The sequence below is a fragment of the Ochotona princeps genome, chromosome 9, assembly GCF_030435755.1.
Source record: "Ochotona princeps isolate mOchPri1 chromosome 9, mOchPri1.hap1, whole genome shotgun sequence".
Lineage (NCBI taxonomy): Eukaryota > Metazoa > Chordata > Mammalia > Lagomorpha > Ochotonidae > Ochotona > Ochotona princeps.
Window position 1 is genome coordinate 55,181,821 of NC_080840.1, and position 23,842 is coordinate 55,205,662.

At 41.6% G+C, this 23,842-nt stretch overlaps 1 protein-coding gene across 6 annotated transcripts in view; it reads left to right on the forward strand.

Moving 5' to 3' along the window:
* The window catches only part of SULF1 (sulfatase 1), a 167,831-nt gene that overhangs the window by 112,306 nt on the left and 31,683 nt on the right, over positions 1–23,842 (forward strand). For 4 of the 6 annotated variants that reach the window (XM_058668715.1, XM_058668714.1, XM_058668717.1 and 1 more), the window contains exons 6-12: positions 5,134–5,285; positions 8,124–8,293; positions 18,603–18,753; positions 20,028–20,203; positions 21,752–21,880; positions 22,160–22,216; positions 23,037–23,166. In XM_058668715.1, coding sequence (XP_058524698.1) covers positions 5,134–5,285; positions 8,124–8,293; positions 18,603–18,753; positions 20,028–20,203; positions 21,752–21,880; positions 22,160–22,216; positions 23,037–23,166 — 965 coding nt within the window. The remainder of the gene's footprint in view (positions 1–5,133; positions 5,286–8,123; positions 8,294–18,602; positions 18,754–20,027; positions 20,204–21,751; positions 21,881–22,159; positions 22,217–23,036; positions 23,167–23,842) is intronic. The other 2 variants (XM_058668716.1, XM_058668718.1) reach the window with 1 other exon arrangement.

The window sequence follows — 23,842 nt, forward strand, 5'->3', positions numbered from 1 at the left end:
GAGAAAAAAAGAAACTAATTACTCAGCAAAATACATTTTTATTTGCCCATTAGTGAATCTCAAAGTTTAAAAAAGGAAAGACTAAAGTGACAATGGTAGAACTAAATAATTTCAATTTATATTTGATGGGAAAAGCACTGAAGTCGTTCAGACAATTGAGATACAAAGATGTCTTTGTGCCATTAATTCTTGATCCTATATGGACTGTGTCCTGTTCAAAAATACACAAACCCCTAAAACTGACAGTCACCATAGGAAATTAAAACAATTAGTGGGTAGGTATTAACACTCCATAATGACTTTTGGGCATGAAACTAACGGAAGCAGGCCAATACATAAAGATTTTATTGTTTCCCTAATAATGAAAATATTATTTGGAATTCTAAGAGAAATAATGAAGGAAACTGAAATATGTTTTTTACATAAATACCCACCTAGAGAAAAGAACAAAGCAGTAATACATTTTTATGAAGAACTACTTGGAGAAGATAAATTACTTAGAGGCTTATTTTGGGTGGCATCCAGAGTACACGGATTTAAATGAATTGAACTGAACCAATATTATATTTACTATTGTATGACATGATTTTTCTTTTTCAGAACTGAGGCATATTTTTGGACTGTCTGTAGTCTAAATTTTTCTAACTTTACTCATGGAAAATATGAGTCTAAAAGAGCTCAAATGTTCAAGAAGGGAAAAATACAGTAATATTGTTATTACACTTCATGTTCTGACAAGTGAAGTAGGAATGATATTGAATTATCTCTCAAAAAAATGAAAACCTTGCCTGAAATCTGCTTGATTTTTTTTAATTTAAATTTCTTCTGAAGGTATAAATGTTAACACAAACTTTGACATAAATTTTAAAGATAATTATTCATAATCAACAGGTGGCATCAAATGTAAAAGAAAGCCCTGCACTCTGACTGTGGGTGTTGGCATTACGTATTCCTCCACTCCTCCCTGGTTTTAAGGACTTACGCAGGCCACTTTGCCAAGCTATGTGGTACTGAGACTGACCCAGAATGACTCCTCAATTTTCTTTCCTGTCCAAAACTATATTAAAACTTGATTATACTCACTTACATTTATCATAGTGATTGGTTTAAAATTTAAGTGTTCAAATTGCAATCATAATACATGATAGAAATTATATATGAAATAAATTTTGATTATTTTAATTGCACTTCATATTATTTCAAAGGGGATAGATGATATTTTAATATCATTTTATGAAAAATATTTTGTAAAAAATCAGTTGAGACAAATTAGTCTGTGTTCTGATTCTGTCTCTTCACATGATAAAATTTATTTTGCTGATAGCAAGTATAACCATGTATTCTCTTGTATGGAACATTTTAAAATGCAGAGTTTGCTTAAATAAGACAAACGAATGTTTTTATTTTGTGAGTTGTGGTGTTATCCCTTTTATAAATTGAATACCCGTGAAATAGAGTATGCATTTATTAAATTATAGTGAGTTTGGAAATATACAGGTATTAGGATATGAAGAGGTTTAAAATAATAGTCCTGTCTTTGCAAGACTTACAACCTAGTTCGGCAAACTAAATTCCAATACTGACAATAAATCATCATGTAACGACCTTGAAATCCTGCCACCCAAATCTATCAACTACATGGAGAAAAAGCCCAAATAATATATTCTTTAACTTGCTAGTCCATACATTATTTGAAATTTTTAAATAAGATTTAATATCTCTGCAGTATCAGATCCTTCATGTGGTGACTGCTTCTCACTTATAAATAAATGTGTTTTCTTTTTCTAGTCCAAGGAAATTTGTCTAAGGATTATGTAACAGGTAATCCTGAATAGAAATAGTGTGGCCTACAGCCAGCAATAATTATAATTAGGACTTTCTTCTGTTAGTATCACAGCCCCTTTCTGAAACAGCTGGAAAGAATGCATTCAGATAGCAATAGTTGAGTTGAATTACCATTGACTAAAAATAGAAGAACTTCCGACCATCCATAACCTATCCAAAAACATCATGGCAGCAGTCTGGGCAAGGAAATGAAATTCACCTTAGGGAGGAAGAAACAGACTTAATGCAGCTGGAGGAAAATAATTAGAAGTCCAGATAATCAATTGCAGAGCGTTGCCAGGAAGCAAAACGTTGAGAAAGACCAGGGATGATTACAAATGAGTCTCAATGTCAGGAGGCAGTAACAGAGGCAAAAAAAAAGAAAAAAAGAAAATTAAAAGGCCAGAGTGACTTAAGGCTGACAGCAATGGACGCTGCATCATGACGCACGAAGGCCTGGTCTCTTGGAACAAGTGTGATGGGTGAGGGCACAGCTGGAATACTGAGTGCATTTTTTACACTCCATTAACACAGACACCAAAAACCTGGAGGGAGTTCTGAAGCAAGGAACAGGGAATTTTAAGAGACTTGAAGGAGTAGTTTATAAGGGGAGGATTAAGGCAGAGGCCATGGAAATGGGTAGAAAACAGTACAAAATTACCTCCATAGTCAAACAATGAGCAAAGGGCACGAATGACTTGGCATGGCTGTCTGGAAGTGGGGCGGAAATCCACTGAAAGTAGCAGGAAAAACTGGAAAATGCATGAAGCAAGAAACTGTAAGCCAAAGAAGGGAAAATGTGCTGCTACAAAGTAAGTCACCCTGGAGAAATGTCTGTAAGCTGGAGAGATGTTTTCAAATGGACTAAAGCGCAGTGTTGCTGCACTGCCGAATGGCAAAACAGCTGAAAGTAGACAGGGCCAAAAGAATGATGCTTCTAATACTGCTGGTGGCAGTGCTTATTCAGCCTTTGTTGGGAGCCTGGCATCCTTGTAACTGCTTTACATACATATTCATTTAATCCTCACTATAAGCCTGGCCCTGTTTGGCATCACAGAGGGAAGTTGGAGGAGAGAGGTGAATTGATGGCCAGTATGCAGCAGAGCCGGGATTTGAACCCAGGCTGGTTGGCTGGCTGGCTAGCTGGCTAGCTGAGGGAAATGTACGCTAAACCTTTCTGTTCTTTTGTCTCTGAAAGTAAAAGGGGAGAAAATAGCAATACTCACCCTCGCACCCTCCCCACCCCACCACTCCCCACCCCACCACTCCCGAGGATGAGGAGCCCAAAAGAAACAGCAAGGCAGAAGGGGAAGTGCAAAGCCTCCTGCCATAATCCCCCGCTGAGCTGTCAGTGACTGGGTGTGACCTCGGTGTGCTGCCTGCCAGCCCAGGTCATGCTGCACGGGGTCAGAAAAGAAAAAAGCACACTGTGGTTCTATGTGGAAGGCTTAGGGAGCCTCTAAAGACTCCCCCCTGTGCCTGGTCAACTGGGAGGGAACCCTCAGTCACCTGAAGGGGGAGCTGTTGGCAGTTGATTCGACACCCAGAACCCCACCCAGAGGCCCTGGGGATCCAGGGGAGGGAGGCGGTCCTCAGGCATGGACTCATTGCATGGATTCATTTGTTCCTACCTTCACGAAATAAACACTGCCATGTCTCTCTGCCCTGATCCAGACCATTTTCAAAGAAATTAATTATAAAAAGAAATAGAGCAGGTGCTGTGGTACCATGGGTAAACTGTTTGAGATGCCCACATCCCAAGTTGGAGTGCCTAGGTGCCAGTCCTCCACTGCCTGTAGTGATGGCATCCCATAGAAGCACCAATTCAAGTCCTGGCTGCTCCGCTTCCAGGCCTGCTTGCTGCTAATGCACATGAGACAAAGGCGTGGATGGCCTTCCTGTCTGTGCATCCAATCCAGTTTCCTTCTATTGAAAACACTGGGAAACAGCCAACAACGGGTTCCCTACTCAGGTCCTTGCCACCCGTGCGGAAGACCCGAGCTCTTAGCTACTGGCTTGAGCCCCAGTAGGTGCCAGCTAGAATACAGGGAGTGAACCAACAGATTGCTGTTTACTCTTGCTCTCTCTACTTGCCCCAAAATAAATTAAGCTTTGTTTAAAAGTTCAGATTATAATCTGAATGAACAGCAGAAACTGTAAAAGTCTAGAACTCGTAAAATCTTAGGAGTATATTGGGTCCAAGAATGCCAGCTCAAGAGATAAATGCAAGGCCAGCATTTTAACACAGCAAGTTAGCTGTTGCTTGCAACATTGGCATCCCATATCAAGGATTGCTTCCAATTCACCTTCCTGCTGATGTGCCCAGGAAAGCAGCAAAAGGTGGCCCAGCTCCTTGGGCCCCTATCCCATGGGAAGGACCAGATGGAGTTCTTGCCCCTGGCTTTAGCTTGACTATGCCCCAGATATTACAGACATTTGGGGAGTGAGCCAAAAAAATGGGTGTGTGCTTTCTCTCTTTCTGTGTGTGTATGCCATTCTGCATCTAAAATACATCAAGAAGTCTTAAAACTTTTTCAGCATGAAATCTTTCCAAGGTCTACTTTAGGCAACTGTAGCATTTTGGTGACATAGATGTTTCTATTATGCTATAAGCCTGTGAAAATTAATAATGTCTGTAGGATCTCCATGTTGCTGGAATTCTTCATAAGCAGCGATAGATGCACATGTTCATAAAACACACACAACATACTTACCCATGATACAAAATACTTGGGACACACAAGCCCTCACCATGTCCATAAAATTGGGTTGACCACAGTTCCTTGGTTAGGAAAGTTTGTATCCTCTGGATACAAACTGGATATGGAAAAACAAAGACAAGCTTTTCCAATGGTATTTTTATAATTCACAACCCTCAAATAGGTGGGAAACTTATTTTCTCATAAACACTGAACTTTTAGTTTTCCAATATGTGCCCAGTGGTAGCATTCCAAATCTCACACTGGCCTCTCAGATTATTACAAGAACTCCACGGAAAGTATATTTTGGTTTTATTCCAGTAGGATCATGAGTCATAAATTCATTCAGAGTGCTGTGATCATTATGGTGATTTTATTAAATCATAATCCATGTACTTAGGTGCTACTTAGATTTATTCCAAAGGAAAATGTGTGTATGTCATTTTGCCAAAGGATCAGAGCATTTAAGCTAATATTATTTTGGTGTTACTGTTACCTAGGTAATTTTTGTTTTACCATTCTCTTTTACAAGTCGTGATTTCATGTTTATGCATTTATTTGTGATTAATCATTTCTTATGAAAAGATAATCTTTTTTTTCCCCATTGCAGCCTTTTTTGGAAAATACCTCAATGAGTATAATGGCAGCTACATCCCCCCTGGGTGGCGAGAATGGCTTGGATTAATCAAGAATTCTCGTTTCTATAATTACACTGTTTGTCGCAATGGCATCAAAGAAAAGCATGGATTTGATTATGCAAAGGTAATTTTCAGGCACTTCTACACTGCATCAATTTGCTCTGTCCATAGTGGAGGACATCCTTTTTAAGTGAGTTAAAGTATCTACACGCTTGGCTTGCTATGTTCTCACAATGCTAGAATGAAAAATTTTAAGGTAATTTTAAACCCGAGGCAAGGGAAAAATCCTATCAAGGCACTCTGCCTTTAAGTAGTGATCCCCCACCCGCCACCTCATTAAGATAAAAGGCAATCGGCCTTTGATAAGAGAATCATCAGGATCACGGATCTTTCAGTCTGTCTTGTGATGATACCCGTGTGTCCCTCTCTGACGACACATCCACATAATCATACGTTCATTGTGAACCGTCCTGCTTTGCACTAAAGCGAAAGTGCATTTGGCCTGTGACTTCGGGTAAAAAAACAGCAGACATGTGCAATAAAGAAGGGTTGGAAACAGCATTCCTTGCTTTTCCACTTGTCCAACATCTGCCCTTGGGCTGCGAGGGTTCACGGATGTGTCTAAGGCTGCCATCCCAGGATTCCCAAACCAGTTCACAGAAACAGAGATCAGCATAACTCACGGTTCCCTAACCAATGAATCTTTGAAAAATCATGAATGTTTTGTGGTTGTCAGCAACATTTTAAAATTTCCAGGTGCCAAAAGTGAAGGAGATATTTTAGATACTTATGCACATAAGGGATCTTCAGAAAGACCAGGGAAAATGTGCATTATGACAAAATTCTTCATGGATTTCGAAATTTTTGCACTAAAATCAATGTCTTTTAAAATTCTGTTTTCAATGAACTTTTTCTTAAAAGATGGATTTGTTTATGTGAAAGGCAGAGTTGCAGAGAGGGAGAGACAGAGAGAGAAGTCTTCTATCCACTGGTTCACTCCCCAAATGGCCATAATGGCCAGAGCTGGGCCAAGCTGAAGCCAGGAGCTTGTTGTGGGTCTCCTACATGGTTGCAAAGACCCAATGACTTAGGCTGCCTTCCACTGATTTTCTAGGCACTTTAACGAGGAGCTGGATTGGAAGTGAAATAGCCAGGACTTGAATTTACGCCCAGAGAAATCCCATCAGACAGTAACTCCACCCACTACACCACAGTGCTGACCCCTTCCATTACCTTTTTGAAATGCCCTCATATTTTTAAATTTAGTCTCCTGCTTTGTCCAGAATATCCCCCTTTCTTTCCTGCCTTTTTAGCCTTTTTCTGAGAGAAGCTGAGAATCTACTTTAGCTAGCGGCTCTCCCCTTTGGCTGCAGCACTGTGTGGAAATCAGAAAAGGGGAACTTGATCTGTGGTAAGCACAGGCTGTCTTTGTGCTTAGTCTGATTTGAGCACAAAGGACTTTGGGGTTAGCTAGGTGTGAGTCTGTCTCATACCCTTCAGAAAACAATGAATGCAAATGAATTCACAAACATTGCTCATGGACTTCCAAACTCATCAAAGCTGAGAGTTGGCAGGAACCTAGGGGCAAATCTGAACAACATCCTCGTTTTAAAAAGTGAAGACAAGGCTGCTCAAAGTGGTTGAGTCTCTCACTCACCCTGGGTCATTTCCCACTGCATGCTACCCATGTGTGCCACATGCACTAATTGTCACCGCTATCGTTATCTATCTGTGGGGATGCTTTTCAGACTCCTTGTTCAAGCTATTAACCTTTCATTCCCTGTTGTTCTAAAGAGAGCAAAGTAATCAAGATTTCCTCCAAATACTAAATCAGCGTGGCTTGTTCATTATCACAGCTGATTAAGTGTCAAAGACAACTGTGTCCAAAAAGAATATCTATCTTTTTTTTTTCCAGTGAGGGGAGGAGTGAAACAGACACCCCTACAGAAAAAGGGGACAGCCTGTGGTCTTGGCCTCACAGTGATGTGTGACACAGATTGGTCCCTCTAGCACTGCCACTGCTTTTGCAGCTGTTCTGGTCCTTACATCCACAACATGTGATTTGCTATGCCTGGGACTTTCCGAATAAAGTTTATACTGGAGCTCCAGGCCAACGAGACACACTTAGAGGAAGCAGGTGGTTTAATTTAAGTTTTCATCTTTCCTTTTCATTCCATTTCCTCCCTCTCCATCTCAGCCTGGCAGCAACCCCCAACTGTGGGTTAAGTCATTTTATTAGCAAGTCAGACTCTAATCCCAGCAGCTGTATTACTTTAGTTGTGCAATTAGCACAGTATAATCTGCAGGAAATCAACTGCTCCCCATATTTAAGTGTTTCAAGTAAATTAATTGATAAAATGTTGCAAGCTTTTCCCTGTGCTCCCGGATTTTATCCATGGTTTTGATTAATGATTATTGTATATAATTCTCATAGTTGAAGTTTCAATTGCAAGAGAAAAACTTTTCTTGTGTTTATAGGCTTATGAGAGTGTGTGCGCGTGTGTGTGTGTGTGTGTGTTCTGCAACTGTGGATTTGAAGTGGATGTGGGTGTTTCCTGCCCTTGAAGTAATTAAAATATTTTTGCCAGTGTATTACATAAGCCAAACCTGAGCATGAAATATGTATCCGGTATTTCCTGTGTGCTAGCATTTGAGTTGCAAGATTTGTGCATTATCATGGGCAAACATGACTTGCCTTTTTCTTTCCTAACTTAAATGGTGTGTTGCTTCAGATACATTTTTTTTTTTGCATGTCATCAAGCTAACTGTCTTAGAAAGTGTCTGGGAACTGTTATTCTCTTATTCTAAAAGTGTTTTTCTGTACCTAGGGAGGAATATCTTTCCTTCCTGCTTTAGGTATCCCCCTCTGCAGGGAGTCCCTTCGGAGGAGAACAGTATTCAAACGTGATCTGATGACTGTCACTTTTTGTAATTGTTGTTTTGTGTCAAATGTATGTTTCAGGACTACTTCACAGACTTAATCACTAACGAGAGCATTAATTACTTCAAAATGTCTAAGAGAATGTATCCCCATAGGCCCATTATGATGGTGATCAGCCACGCTGCGCCCCACGGCCCTGAGGACTCAGCCCCACAGTTTTCAAAACTGTACCCCAACGCCTCCCAACACATGTGAGTAATAACAGTGACCTGCCACCTGCCATGGGGAACATGGCCACTACCTTCCCTCACTTCTACCTATTTCCTCCCACACCCCATATCCACAAGTCAGAAACAGCACATCCTCATGATGAACATAGAGGGTTTTCTTAGGAAATCAGATTTCCTACATCTCCAAGTGGTCTACTGGAAAGGAAGAAACTCTTAGAGTTAGGATGAGGACGAGTTTTATCAAATGTTCTCTTCTGTTGTTTTAAACCATACTGCAGATCTTTAGCTATTTCACTGAAAATACGTGTCATGAAAAAAAAAATGATACATGGATTTCATATGGGGCAGAGAGAGGGGGAGAAGGTACCAGAATAAACTTCTCTTTTCATTCCGTTTTCTATGGACTTTTTAAAGTCCTTTCATATTCATGAGTCAGATCCAATAATAATAAATAGTCGATCGTATGTTTTTCATAGCAGCTGAGTGGCGACCCTGGGTCTGGTTATAGCAACGTGGGGTTATTTTCTAGGCAAATTCTGCAGCAGCTTTGCTGCAGATGTGTCAGGAGGATTGCTGCAGGAGGCAGCTTGAGTGACTTGCCCAGGAGGCCTTCTAGGGTCACAGCTTTAAAATAACCTGATGTTATTTCTGAGAGGCAGGAGTCTTGGTGGCGGGGACAGGGAGACACAGGGGAGATGGGCTGATGGGGTGAGGGTGGTGAGGCAGAGTAGAGAGTTTCATATGCTGAGAATGCTCACTAGCCAAGGGTGTAGGAGTCTGAGTGCTTTGGTTGTAAAGAACTTAATCTTGTTCTTCGCTCTATGGACACAACTTCTTCCAACACTGCTATCAACATGCCCCTTCCACACAGAACACTTGGCTCTGTGTCTACTGGAAGCTTGTGGCCGTGGAAAAGGCAGAGAACAGGGAATCCATGCCTGTTTCTCTGATTGTTAAGCCTTCAAAATTGGTGCTTAGTATGTTTGTGCGAAGTACCAGTCCTTTTCATCCACACATATTTTCTGACCAAAATCGCAAATGGAAAAACATCTTATGATGACAGATACCTACCTACTGAGGATGCCCTTTTGCTGGTCATCATCTATCCCTAAGACACTCTCTTTGTGTTCTTATTTTGTTTAACTAACTGGCTGAAGATTCCTAGTCAAGGGTATATAGATTGCTTCTATCATATCAAGTGTTTAGAATCAAAAATAGTAGGCCAGAACTGAGTCAAGACAGGAGCTAACAATCATGATGAAGACAGGATGGGTAACCTTCTGAGCGTGCCCAGGATCTAGGAGGCTGGAAGGGTTTAAATGCATTACAAAGCTCTCAGCATATTGAATGTTTTGCCAGCCACTGGGGAATACGTTCTGAATGAGCACTTGGGTTTTGGAATCAGTCCCATGGGCAGACACACAAGCCTCTGTAAACCTTACCCCACATATCACCTTGCTGTTATGGAAGCTATCATTAAATTCATGAATGAAGCCCCCAAGTAGGGAGGGCCATCCATTATGACTTAAGAATTTACTGACCAGCTGACTCAATGAGAAAAAATGTCTTTGGCTCTGTAAACCCATCGAAACCCATCTCTTTCCTGTTCTTTTGAATTAGAAGTCATACAGACTTTACACAATCATAAATCTTACAGGTGTTTCCTTCAGTTTGAGGAGAGGGGTTGACCAAAAAAAGATAATATTTTGTGGTTCTTTAGAAGTCAAGCTTCAAAGTAAATTTCCAAGCCTATGGGAAAGTCAGGCGCAGGTCAAGAGATTCTGACAGCTCAGTGCTGTGGACAGATCACAACTGCCCGGGTCCCAAAGTCTCAACAGAAACTTTTCAAAAAACATCTCTAATTCCAACAGTTAGGAATTTAGTTAGCTCTGCAAGTATTTATGAGAGCAACCTGTAGCACAGTGTATCACCGGAGTGACAGAGGGAAGAAAAAGACAAAACGGCTAATATTTAGGAGCTGATATGCTAAGACAGAGGCAGTCTGGTCACCAGTTCTTGTTATTCTAGTTCTATTCAAGCGCTACTTTTCTGTTTACTTTGACATTGTCTAAATTTGTTTCTTTTTGTAGTACAACAACCAAGCTGAGTCATTGCAGTAGTTACTGTATGAATTGCAATGCCTAACATAGCTGCTATCTGATCCTTAGCAGAGTAAGTTTGCTCTCACCCCTGCCTTAGACAAATGGACAGCTAGTCTTAAGACCAGAAGCCCCAGAAGGAATAACTTACAAGCAGACAAACATGGAGCTGTGGAAATACAGAGGAGAAACCATTCACAGCTTTTGGGAGAACTAGGAAATTTTTGTGGAATAAGTAAAATCTTTTCAGAGAATTCTACAAAGATTGGATAGGTAAATTCAGGAAGAGAACATGGCACAACCACGGGTTTCTGTGTCTGTGGGATGGTCTAACACACGAACTAGAAACTGGAGAATGATACAATTAAGTCAACATGGCGTAAGACAAGAGAAAAACTATTGCAGAATTTTGAAATATTTCAGTGAATTGCTCCCAGCCTATAGGCAAAAGATTACTAGAGGTTATCAAGTAGAATAGTGATAAAATATGATGTAACTTGGCCATTTCCACGTGGAGATAAATTTATTATCCTTTTTGGTCCAGATGAAGCAGCTATGTCCTAACTAATGATTCTGTAAAGCAAAATCTACACATGGCAGAGTGAAAGCACTTGAGCCTTCTAGATAAGCAAGGATTAATTTCCTGACTCAGCTCTGCCCTCTGAGCCTGTGAGCTGCTGCTTTACCCTCCCATAATCTCTATTGTCTCATCTGTGAAGTGTGGATAACAAAAGCACCTTGACATTACGCAATGAACAAAAACTGAGAGGCAGTAAAGTCCCTGTATCTCAGTACTCCTGGGACGCAGTAACCACTCTGTCAGTGTTAATTTATGTTGATCTTTTCTGTGAAGAAGAATTATATGGATCTACCAGTATTTGATCTTCCCTGACCTCCCCAACCCACAATCCTGTGGTTCAATTACTGATTAAAGGAAGCAGCTAGGGAAGTAACAAGCTGATGCTTGCCCATTGTCACATGGCAAATCTCTCACTGAGATAAGCCAGGGAGATGAGCTTCTCACACCTGGCCATTCCATAAAAACAGGCAGGATAAGCATGAAGCTGGGTTGTGTTCTTTTCCAGGTGCAAATGTGTGTTATGGGTAGCTGCCAGTTTGGAGAACATCCTAGCCACAGAAGATGAACATTTTTGTGGTTGGTTGAGTGATTCAGTTTCTCTTTGCTGCTAAACCTTGGTCTTTGTACACCTCCAAGAATGTGGAGATGGGCTATGTCTCCCCCAGGCCTTGGAAGCCTTGAATTCCTGGCATCTTCGCTGTGAATGTTTCCCTGACTGCTCCTGGAAGAAGGCACTGCAGGGAATGAATGTTCATCCTGTGTGTCATGGCAAGGGAGTGTTCAGGTTCAGGGTTCAGTCCTCAGACAAAAGAATTGAGACATGTTGGAAACAAGATGCCCATTGTGCTGTAAGGAGCTGGTGAATGGCTGGTTTCATCAGCAAAAGCAATAGCAATGCATAGAAGCAACAGGATACACAAAGTTCAGTACTCTGCACAAGTATTTTTTCAGGTTCTGTGAAAACACATCAAGAACCTGTAACTTTTCCCCTATTGTGAACATGCCAGGATGTGAACACTGTCCTCCAGGTCTTCTTCCTTGATGGCCAAGCATCATCCGCACCACTTTGATCCTTTCATCCGGCCTCAGAGTGTAGCTTGGTGACCCTCTCTGACCTGAGTCTGTATATCAGGTTTCCACCATGCTTACTGCTATTGCCAATAGAGAGCAAGCTGGTTTCATACAGTCATGTTGGTCCTACAACTGGGGCAAGAAATTATGCCTACCAACTCTGGATGGAAGCCAGTTATCACAGCACCACTCCGCCCCATGGACAGGGAGCCCTGCTTAATCAGCCAGTAAGTCAAGCACTCATGTCTTCAACAGGTCTAAGTAAATGTCATCATAGTAATTCAGGCAACCTTATCAGATCTATAGATAAGATGCTACGACCTCACCTAACCTGACTAGTGGGGGTGACATTATGCAACTCCATGAAGCTGAGGGCCTCCGGCATCATTCACTCATCATCCACCAGCAAACTGCCTCTACCAATTTTGTAAAATCTATTTTTAACAGTTCTTTACTCCCATGCCAGAACACATGTATGGCTCTGTACATGTGCTTCTACATGTACTCATACACATACAGAGTCACACATACAGATTCAAAGGAACTCTAAAATTCTGGCCAAAAAAAAATCTGTGTCCACGAATTTGCAAGAGTTGTTATGAAAGAAGAGTTTTTGCCTAAACATGGCTTGTGGGTAAACAAAGGAAAAGCTACGTCTGTGTAGAATAACTATTGAAGCATCTTTGTTATTTCAAGCTGGAAATAAATGTCTTGCCTTAAAAAGAATGTTCACATTCTTGCATAAATATACCAAAGATACTCACTTTGGAAGATACAAAAAAATTAAATTCCCTCAGAAAATGGCTGATTTGGGGCAGACGAATAGCACCCTTTTTATTTCAATTTTATTTTTTTCCCTATTGCTTGCTACATATCCCATCAATATTAGCTGTTTGCTCAGATCCCGGAACTTCAAGCAGCAGCAATCATAACATTGTGTGAGGGACACCTTGGAGTAATGCGAGGCAGGTTTGCCCTGAAGACAGGGACAAAAGTATTTCTTCTCTTTACCTCCAAGTGCCTGACAGGCGTGGCTCCTGACATCGGAGTTGAACATGCTTGCGTTTGTGAATTTAAGACACCTAGTGATACTGTAATGCTCTAATTTTTTAGTTTAAAAAGTGGAGGCTCTGAGCTTGTTTCTTTTAAATGATGGTCCAGATAGCTTTGGGCAAAGCTGGTTCAAAAACTCAACCCTCCTGTTGTCTGTGATCTGCCCATCACACCAGGCTTGCCCCACGCACACCAGTCACTATTAATATCATAGGTTATTCCTGTGTGTTTGCACAATTCTGTGTGGTATTTGCTTCAACGTTGAAAAGACTAAGTTCTTTTTGCGAAGGTCTACGCTCAAGGGCAGCTGGTGTTGTTTTCATTCTGCCTGTGTTCAAATGTTACCTATCTAAGGACATTTGAACTCAAGTGGGGAATGTCTCCACGAAGTCAATTAAGTAACTTCAATTTTAGTGAAAATCGAGATGACGTGACTTGGGAGATTTAAGTATAGAATTTCCAATTTAATGCTTTCAGTGTGTATCTTAAATCTGTAAAACTAGCTTATTCTGGGAATTGAGACCAATTTAATTTCTCAGCGAGTGATGGTCCTGCTACCAGTTCCCTTTAAGAATGAGATCATTAGGATTTTGGTGATTGTTTGAGACTAAATCACACATGTAGAGAACACATGGTCAAATGCAAAACACTGGAAATACTTGTCACTGGAGTGACAGCAGAGACCATCAGCAGTAAAAATGAGTGCCAAGTCCTGTCCAACTCGCCAGCATGGATTTAATGTACAGCAGAAACTTTGCACTGCTTGAAACTATTTTTTGTGTTAGGAAGATTCATTCTTCTAAGTTATCCACCTGTCATAAAGGAAAGTGACATCGAGTTTCAGAATTCTTAAATGTGTTATGTCAATAAACAAGGCTTGAAAGAAAATAAACTTACAGAAAAAGAAAGAGTGACAATGAAGGTCCTGTAACAAATGAGATAATCTACACACTGTTCATTCCCCACATGTCCCCCAGAGCCAGCTCTAGATCAGGCCAAAACCAGGACCAGGAGCTCCATCTGTGTCTCCCACAGGGGTGGGAGGAGCACAGGTCCTTGTACCACGGTGTGCTGCCCTGCAGGGGCGTTGGCAGGGAGCTAGAGTGGGAGCAGAGGTGGGACTCAATCTCATGCACTCCCATATGAGATGCAGGCATCCCACGTGATGCCTTAACTCACTGCACCACAAGGCCCACACTAATTTTTTTGTTTTGAAGAAAGCAGAAACATCCCCACAGCAGTCTGGTCTTTTACACTCTGTTTGAAGACCAATGTGATCTAGATTTCCACTGATGCGTTCTATGCGTCTTGAAGAGTCGGACTGTGCTTGCAACAGAAGTGGGTCCTCAGCAGCTGGTGGGAGGCACTGGAATAGGAAACAGATGTCAGGATTAAGGCTGTAAGTTTTAGGGCTGACTTCTGTTAGGAAGAAATGCGTGTACTATGTTTTGTTTTTACTCATTGAGATAGGAGAAGCCTTTCATGGTTCAGGACCGTGGTCCCTGTGACATCATAGAAGAAGTGCTGTTCCTGTGCTGTCCCCAGAGGGTTCTTGAGTCACTTTTGTGCAGTATGCACGTTTTCTTTCTTGCTAAAATGAAAATAGGATGCCTTGCCTACTAAGAGTTGCCACAGAAGTCTAGCAAACAGTTTAAGGATAAGCTCTTTCCCAACAACCCTATAAAATGACTATGATACTCTCTCAGAGCCCTGATAAGTACTTGTTGAAATTCCTGTGCCCATTATATAGATGAGGAAACCGAGGCTTACCTTAAAAAAAAGTGTAATCCAGAATCACATACCAGCAAGTAGCAGAACTGGAATGAGAATGCAGATCTGATTTCTGTATTCTGGAATCACTGGACGTGTGATTGTTCCACCTTTCCCCTCCAACAGTTGCCTGCCTCCATCATCAGACCTGTGTCCTGCCTGACAGCTCCCGACCCTGTTTAAAGAATTTTAAGTCAACCTTTAGCTAAGTCAGCAAGCTTTAATTATCACTAAGCAGGAGAGGAGAGGGCTGCATCTTCCAGAAATCTGGCAGAACCTCAGCGGGAAGCAACCACAGGTCTTTGGCAAGAAATCACTTTTCAACAACATTGTCAACTCCAGTGACCCCTTGACCTTCCACCTGCAGGTCCCCAAACAGCTGCTGTTCTTTAGGGCGCAGTGGCAGCCTGTCTTCCTCTAAAAGGCAGACGTATGCTCCTGCTTCTGCTGCCTGCTGGGATCCCACCTGGGATTTTATCCCCAGAGCTGGGGGTCATCTCACATATAGAGAAATAAAGAGAAGGGAAGAGGGGGAGAGGAATACAGCTTTGACAACAGGCCATGAACTCTCTCTTTTAATATAAACCAGATTTAACATATGTCATTGTGGAAATCCAGGAGTCCAATTTGAGGCTTGTAATTTGCTACAGCCTTTCCTGTTCTTCCAAGTGAAGTGGAGCTATGCCAAGCACATCAAGGTAACTGGTGGAAGATATAATTTACCTACCATGAGCCTGCATTTCAGTTCCCTATTGTAATTTTATTTGTCTTGAGGTTTTGTGGTTTAAAAAAAAAAGCTAACTGGATTTATTTTTAAATTAAGCCGACCCAACATCAAAGGCAATGAGAGGAGGATGTTTGGGTGTTGTAAAGAAACCCTGGGTAATCTTTTATAGCTGTATTCTTTTTCAGGGCACGAATCAGTAAATGGCTAGGAGACCTTTCACAACCAACTGGCTGTATTTTTCTGACCTCAAACTACCCCCATGGGTGAAAAGCCCTTTGCGAGGGGATTTAGAAGCCCTCTGTCCTCCTTCTCGACCTCTTAATCTGATCCTGTTTGTAAGGCGAGGTGAGACGTGGCTGCAGGCCATCCCTCCTTCCCTTCTGACTGTGGTTTCCTTGGTTTACTTGGCAACATGAGCAGCTCTTTCAGGCCAAAAAAAAAGAAAGACTATTCACTTTACTCCTTTACTCACAAGATAGAAGAAAGCTTTTGCTGGACTCTTTTCTTTAAAAAAAAATCGCAGATGATAGGTGAAGAGTTTGACTTTTAACACTAAGGGATTTTTCATCCTCAGGTACTTAGACAAAATGTATTCGGTGCAGGAGTTGGGAACATCCAGCCCACAGGCTGCATAAGACCTGTGAAATCATCTGGTCTGGCCCTGCAAAGGCAAGCTGCAGGCAGGCTTGAAATCCAGTCATCGGTAGCAAACTAATTTTTAAAATTGATAAATTCGTATGGCCTGCTAACGAAGTTAGAAATGTCAAAATGGTCCTTAAAAATATAAGGCTTATCACTTCTCGGATTCTTGGCAAAGATCAAGTGCAGGGATATAAGGCTTGCCACTCCTGCCTGTGAAGAACACTCATGTGTGTGTTCTAGGCATTTTTTTTCTGAAAGGTAGAAACACAGAGATCTTCTGTGCCAGGTGCTTCACTTAGCAACAGCAAGGGCTGGACCAAGCCAAAGTTAGGGGCCTAGAACACCATTCAGGTCTCCCATGTGTGTGGCAGCAAATCAAATACTTCAGTTGCCATAATCTACTCCCCCCCCCCCCAGGGTGTGTGTCAGCAGGAAGTTGGATAGTAAGTAAAGGAAGGGGGGCTGTAACCAAGGCACTTCTATATCCAATGAGGGCATTTTAAGCAGCGTCTTAACTGCTGAGTCAAACACCTGCACTTGTTCTAGGCATGTTTAAATGATCTCTCTGTGTATGTAGTTGTTCCACAAACCTGCATCTTAAGAGAAGTGCTCTTAGCCCCATTTACCACTGAGCACATTGGGCCACACCCCTTTCCCTCCTTAGAACGCCAGCCTTATAAATTGGCAGAATTGACTTCCACTTCTGTGCGTAAGTGGCACACTTTTCAGAGAAGTGTCATTTGAGCTAAATGCCACGTTGCACTTGTGCTATTTCACCAGGTGACCAGCATCCACACTGATCATCAGGGTGGATAGCACTTTCTGCTATCTAAAGGGGGCACTGCCAATCCACTGCCTAATAAGAATATACAGTCACGGGTGGCATTCACATGGCTTATTGTGCATGGACATTTCCCAGTATCTATCTACGTCCCAAATGTTTCACATTTTCTCTGAGGGAAATTCACCCCCCACCACCACAACTGCAGATCCAAGGGCTCACTCAGTCAAGATTCCTGAGATCTGGACTCAGAGTGCCTGACTGCTCCTCTAGTTTTATAATGTTAGTGGAGTGGTGGCCCAGGTCCCTTTTGCATCAACACTGTTCACAGCCTCTCATTGATAAGATTCTCCCCAGAACAGAGACAGGTAATCAAACTTTTCATTCAACCTAGACTATTGCTTGTTCTAGAAGAGTGTCTATAAAGTATGGGTTCACATCAAAAGCAATCCTTGATAGAGGAAGCACCTCTCACTTTTCTTTATGTTCATGTTGTTAAAGCAAATCGGTTTGGAGACCCAGTTCTTGCTCTACCATCTAATAACTGTGTTCATCTGGAAAAGCCATTTAACTTTGCTAAACATGGTTTTCTCAGCTATTTTCTCAACTGTAAAATGGGAATAACAAAAGTATTTCCCAGAACTAAGGTCATTACATGAGTTCATGTATACCTGACAATTGGTGGAACAGCAAGTTCTTAACATTAAGCAGCTCTGCGGTCTTAGTCTTATTATAGACTGGTAGAGAGCTCAAATAGAAGCAGATAATTCTATGAGAAATTTCCTAGTGTAGATCTGTACATTTGGAGCAGGAGCAGGATTTAATGTCCAAAGAATTTCATTAAACTCTAGCAAAGCAAACATATTTTGTGGGTTCCCAACAGAATTCATGAGACACACTTGGATCTCTGAAGTAGGTTAAATTCAATCTGATTTATCATAAAAGTACTCACTTCCTTGTGGTTAATAAGATTTATATCCTCCACACGTATTGATTTGTCTGTTGAGTGAATAGCTTTATTGATAAGCACATATATTACAGACTTGTTTATAATTCGAGTAATGTGCAATTAGATTAAGGGTATTTATGTTTCAGATTAAAAGTAGGAAAAACTCATACAGATTAGGTATGTAAGTAATCAATGAAGTACTCTAATAAATTCAGGAGAGAAAAGTGTTGAAATTATGATTCATCATCATTTCACATAAACATGTTTATGACTATACTTAATAGCCTAATTAGCAGTAAAATTTTTATGAGTTAACATCACCATGAGAACATTTCCTTCTATATGGCTGAGTTTTACCAGTAGATTTGTAACATAACAGTAATTATCCTGATTTTCTTCCTACACATTTTATTCAGCGAACTCAAATGAATTTGCAACAATGACAGTCTTGGTTTTTGAAGTTTGAAGTAATGTACATCAGAGAAGATATATACTATGTAGCATGGGGAGCACATCAGATCTTACTATAGCCACAAAGAGAAGAAAATACTTCTGCAGAATTTAAATTATCTATCAGATATTTTACCACCTTTAACTTGAGATGTTTCCCTAAATGATGAGGAGATATACAGTAAGATTCCTTTCTGCCTGTTTTCAGAACGCCTAGTTATAACTATGCACCAAATATGGATAAACACTGGATTATGCAGTACACGGGCCCCATGCTGCCCATCCACATGGAGTTTACCAATGTCCTACAGCGCAAAAGGCTTCAGACTTTGATGTCAGTGGATGACTCTGTGGAGAGGGTAAGCACATGAGCTGCCTCCGGAGAGGTTTTGGTCCAGCTTCTCTTGTGCAAATCCATTCTGGCTAACTATTTAGTCTTTTTATTTTGCAGCCTTGACAAGAGTCACACATACAGAGAAGTACAGAGAGAGAATTCAGTGACTTTCTCAGCCTCTCCTTCTTCCCCCCGTCTACCTCCCCATATGTGGTTACCATGAAGCCAGTAACAATGATTTTAAAAAAAATGAAAACATCATAAATTAGAGGCCATACCCTCACATACTGTTCAAAATTGGCCTCATAATGTGAATGGCTAAATCAGGTCCATTTTTTAAGGTTTATTTTATTTTATTTGAAAGACAGATTTACAGAGAGAAGGAGAGACAGAGAGCAAGATCTTACATCTGCTGGTCCACTCCCTAAATAGCCACAAAGGCCAGAGCTAAGCGGATCCGGAGCCAAGAGCCAAGAGCTTCTTCTGGGTCTCCACATAGGTGCAGGGTCCCAAAGCTTTGGGCTTTCTCAGGCCACAAACAGGGAGCTGGAGGGAAAGTGGAGCAGCCAGAAGGACAAAAACCAATGTTCAGAGGATAATGGCACATTCAAGGTGAGGATTCAGGCGCTAAGCCATTGTGCCAGGCCCAAAGCAGGTCCATTTAAGATGACAGGAAATAGTGGGGATTGTAGTAAAGCTGACATTAAGAATCCATCTACAGCAGTAGCAGCTACTCAGCTTCAGCTAATTTTTGCCATGAAGAAATATGAGTCAAGTATTAGTAAGTTTCTTGTTGTTTTAAAAGAAGCTGGAAATACAAATTTAAATCATCAGTTTGTCAAACACAATATACGTCAAACTAGATGTGCCTCAGGATGGACTTAGCCCCATCTGTCTCAGAAGTAGCCTGATGTTAACCCTAGATAATTAGATAACAAAGTGATGATACTAAAATTTGCTTTAACAGTGAGTTTTTTTTAAAACCTATAAACTTCAGCAGTAAGAGTTTTGTTGGCAGGTAGGAGGAGGGTATGTGCTTTTTTGTACACTTCATTTACCCAACAGATGAGCAAAACCTGTGAGTAGAAGGTTCCAGATTCAAAATAGTTACTCTTTGTTTCAATGGAGCTGTAAGCAAACAGAAAATGTGGATGGAATTCAGATGTGTGAGCCTTCTTCCAAGTAACTCTCGCCTTTTGAAAGTCATCGGAGAGACCCTTGGGGGAAGTCATGCAGTACTGTGAAGTGTCATCTCCGGCTGCCACATGGGCTCTGACTTGTCTCTGTGTTGTGTTTCAGCTGTATAACATGCTCGTGGAGACGGGGGAGCTGGAGAACACTTACATCATTTACACCGCCGACCACGGTTACCATATTGGGCAATTTGGACTGGTCAAGGGGAAATCCATGCCATATGACTTTGATATTCGTGTGCCTTTCTTTATTCGTGGTCCAAGTGTAGAACCAGGATCAATGTACGTATTTCTGTTTGCAACTTTCAGCTGTCAAATCGCATGTGTGTCTAAAATAATTTGATTACCAATCTCAGTGTCTGGTTTCCTTTCATCTAAAAACAAAGAAGGATGTATATAGGTTGGTAATTTAGAAGATGAAAACCTTTTTCCTCACAGCCCCATGTTAAATGAACTGAAGTATACCATTTAAAGGGAAAGAGAAAATAACTGTGTCAGTGACTGATTCTCCCAAATTGACCAGAACCCATGTCTTCTGGCACAGGCACACAGACAGAATGTGATCTGCGGCAATATCAGTCCTTGATTCAGTGATACAGTGTCATTGTTTTGTTAAAAACCTTCAATGCCAATCTACTTGTTTCCAATTTTAAAAAGTGTTATTAAGGGAAAGTAATTTTAAGACTAAAATCTAAGACACTTGATATTCTTTTGAAGGAAAAGAGACCTAAAAGACAAGAAGAGTTAAATTTCTACTGTCCCAGGCAAATCACTGCACCCCTGTTCAGCTATGTCCCCAGATTACAACTGGGTCTCCTAAACCTTGCCAATCATATCCGTCGGCTGTGTACAATGGATCATGGGTTGGGCGTTTGCCCAATGGTTTAGATTCTGGTTAGGATGCCTGCATTCTTCCTCAGAGTATACCAGGGTTTGGTCCCAGGTTGGCTCCTGATTTCAGCTTCCTGCTACTGCAAATCCTGGAAAGTATTGGCAGTGGCTCAAGTTACTGTGCTCCTGCCGTACCCCAGGGAGACCTGGACTGAGTCCCCAACCCCTTGCTTCTCAGTGAAGCAGGCTTGAATGTTGCAGGTATTTGGGGAGTAAGATAATAAATGGAAGCTCTAGCTCTCACATTAATAGATTTTTTAAAACTAGGACTATGTACATGAAAGAATTACAGAAAAAAGTAAGAATAGAAATAGCCTGAATGGCTCTTTAAAAGCACCTGCCTGTGGAGGAACAAAGGAGAAGCTGGAGGGCCTCTCTCAGAGTCCCTAACTCTGAAAGCGGCCGTTCCAGGGCCCAGATCCCAGACACACACCTCATCTGCTGTTGCATCACACTGCATCCTGGGGAGTAAATGACAGAGGTGGCGAAGGATGCATAGTTTCTTTGAAAGATCATTATGTCTCTTAGGAGCTTTGGAAACACCCTGAACAATGACAGACATTAGTGGAAGGTTTTCTGTTTGAAGGACTAGGTGGCATGGATTGGATTAAACAGTAGAAACTGTTGTGCTCTTTGAGAGTATTGAATGTCAAACCTTTGTTCAATACAGGAGTTGCAAACCATTAGGTGTTGAAGAAAGTATAGTTCCTACAAAATCCGTCTACTATGCCACATTTTCCCTGGCAGTGTAGCAGGGCATAACCCAAGAGCCTATTCATCTTGCTCACTGCCACTGCAGCTGAGAGGTCACCAACACTGGCCAAATGCTGCTGCTGCCCCTTCCCTGGGGACCAGAAGGGTGGGTGAGAGGAGTGGAATTCCCATGAATGTCACCCTCTGCTGGCTGTCATTTGACTGTAACCACCTGATTTTTGGCAGAGTCCCCCAGATCGTTCTCAACATCGACCTGGCCCCCACCATCCTGGATATCGCTGGACTCGACACACCTCCTGATGTGGATGGCAAGTCTGTTCTCAAACTGCTGGACCCGGAAAAGCCAGGTAACAGGTGCGTCAGTGTCTCCTCTCTCAGCCATTGCTAAGCATACTCAGCTCTGGCTGGCATCCAGAGCAAACCCGCAGCTGAAAAAGTGGAGGCAAAACAAATTTTTCCTGTGAGGCTCGCCCCATGTTGAGCCTTTCTTGGCTGTTGGTGAGTAACGCTCTGATGGAGGTGCAGTCATGGTCTGTGGGAAGTGAGAGGTGTTTCTTTAAATAAACTGTTAGCACAGATCCATTCAGAAAGATGTCCAGATGCCAACAGTAAATATTATTATTTTGCTTTCAGGTTTCGAACAAACAAGAAGGCCAAAATTTGGCGTGATACATTCTTAGTGGAAAGAGGGTAATTATTGGTTCCTAGGGTACTTCTGGGAATTCGTCCTAGTGGGCAGTTCTCCCTGCTGGGAATTTTTCTCCTCCTTATTTTGGTTTTCAAAGCATGCAGATTTCGTAAGCCTAGTTGCAAGATTGAATGGTTTGCTGCTTATTCTCTACCAGCCAGCTGAGTAATTGTTGCTGCAGAGAATTGTGAAGAATAAATTCTCGTAAGTTGGAACCAAACCTTTGACGTGGGCACGCAATTACTGTTGCATTGCTCAGTCGTGGCTAATTGAACCAGTTGGTTGACTTTCCTGACTGTTTTTTCCCAAGTCCTTCCCTACGCAGCCGCCAAGGTTTGCTAGGTTCCCTACTTTCTGCTACTTTCCTTCATGTGCTTTTTATGTTGTTAATGATATAAATATACTATTATAATTACTTTAGTCTTTCCTGGTTTTCCCCTTCTCATTCATAAGATCCAATGCCTTGTTTTCCTTTTTACATAAATTAAGAGACAGGAAAGTTTTGTTTTTTTTTTTTTTTTTTTTTAGAAAAAGCCTTTGAACATGTAACACCAGATATTTATGTCCTACGTTTTAAAATGAGTGCTTTTGTGGCACATGACTCCTTCTTATCCTGACCCTTCATCTTCCCTGCACGTCAACTTGTAATATTCACAAAGGGCTCACTACGTGAAGTTCTGTGTACAAACACTTAACATCTGTTTCTTGCTGTTTGAAAAACATGGAGTCATTGGACAGGGAATAAAAAGAGGACCAAACAGGACTCTGGGGATGTCATTCAGATCTCATCTCACCTAACAAGTTTTCCCATTTGTGTCAAAGCAAATTTCTACGTAAGAAGGAAGAATCCAGCAAGAATATCCAACAGTCAAATCACTTGCCCAAGTATGAGAGGGTCAAGGAACTATGCCAACAGGCCAGGTACCAAACAGCCTGTGAACAACCTGGGCAGGTGAGTGACATCACACGTTTCCTCTCAATCGTGCATTCATACGTTTCTAATTTCAAAGACCTATGTCAAGTAGATGTTTATTGATATGGGCTTTTTATTCTGGGCACTGTGATACCTTTCTCCTAACAGAAGTGTTTAACTGTTCCCCTCTGGGCCTCTTATGACTACTTAGGCAGCTTGCTAAAAAAGAAAGCAAAAGATGGTGCACTCAGACAAATTTCTGAAATTCTTTACCCAAAGACACTGTTTCTGAGGAGAAAGTTGCTGGGACTCCTATTAACTGGTTTTCAAAGAGTGATGAAAAGGATGCTTTGTCAGGACAGAGTTTGATGTCAAGTCTCCAGCCAATGATGCACCCCCAGCTGTGTGATGAGGTCTTCCCAAGATGCTCTAGCCCAAAGTGAAGGACAGAATCTGTGACACAGATGGGGAAGTAGTAAGGAAAATCATTTTCCGTTTGTGTATTTGTCTTTTTTGTGGAAGGCAGATTTTACAAAGACAGAAGGAGACAGAAGGAAACATCTTCCATCCACTGGTTCACTCCATATGTGACCACAGTGGCCAGAGCTGAGCTGACCCCAAAGCCAGGAACCAGGAGCTGCTTCTGGGTTTCTCATGCGGGCACAGGGTTCCAGACACTCAGGCCATCCTCTGTTGCTTTCTCAGGCCACAAGCA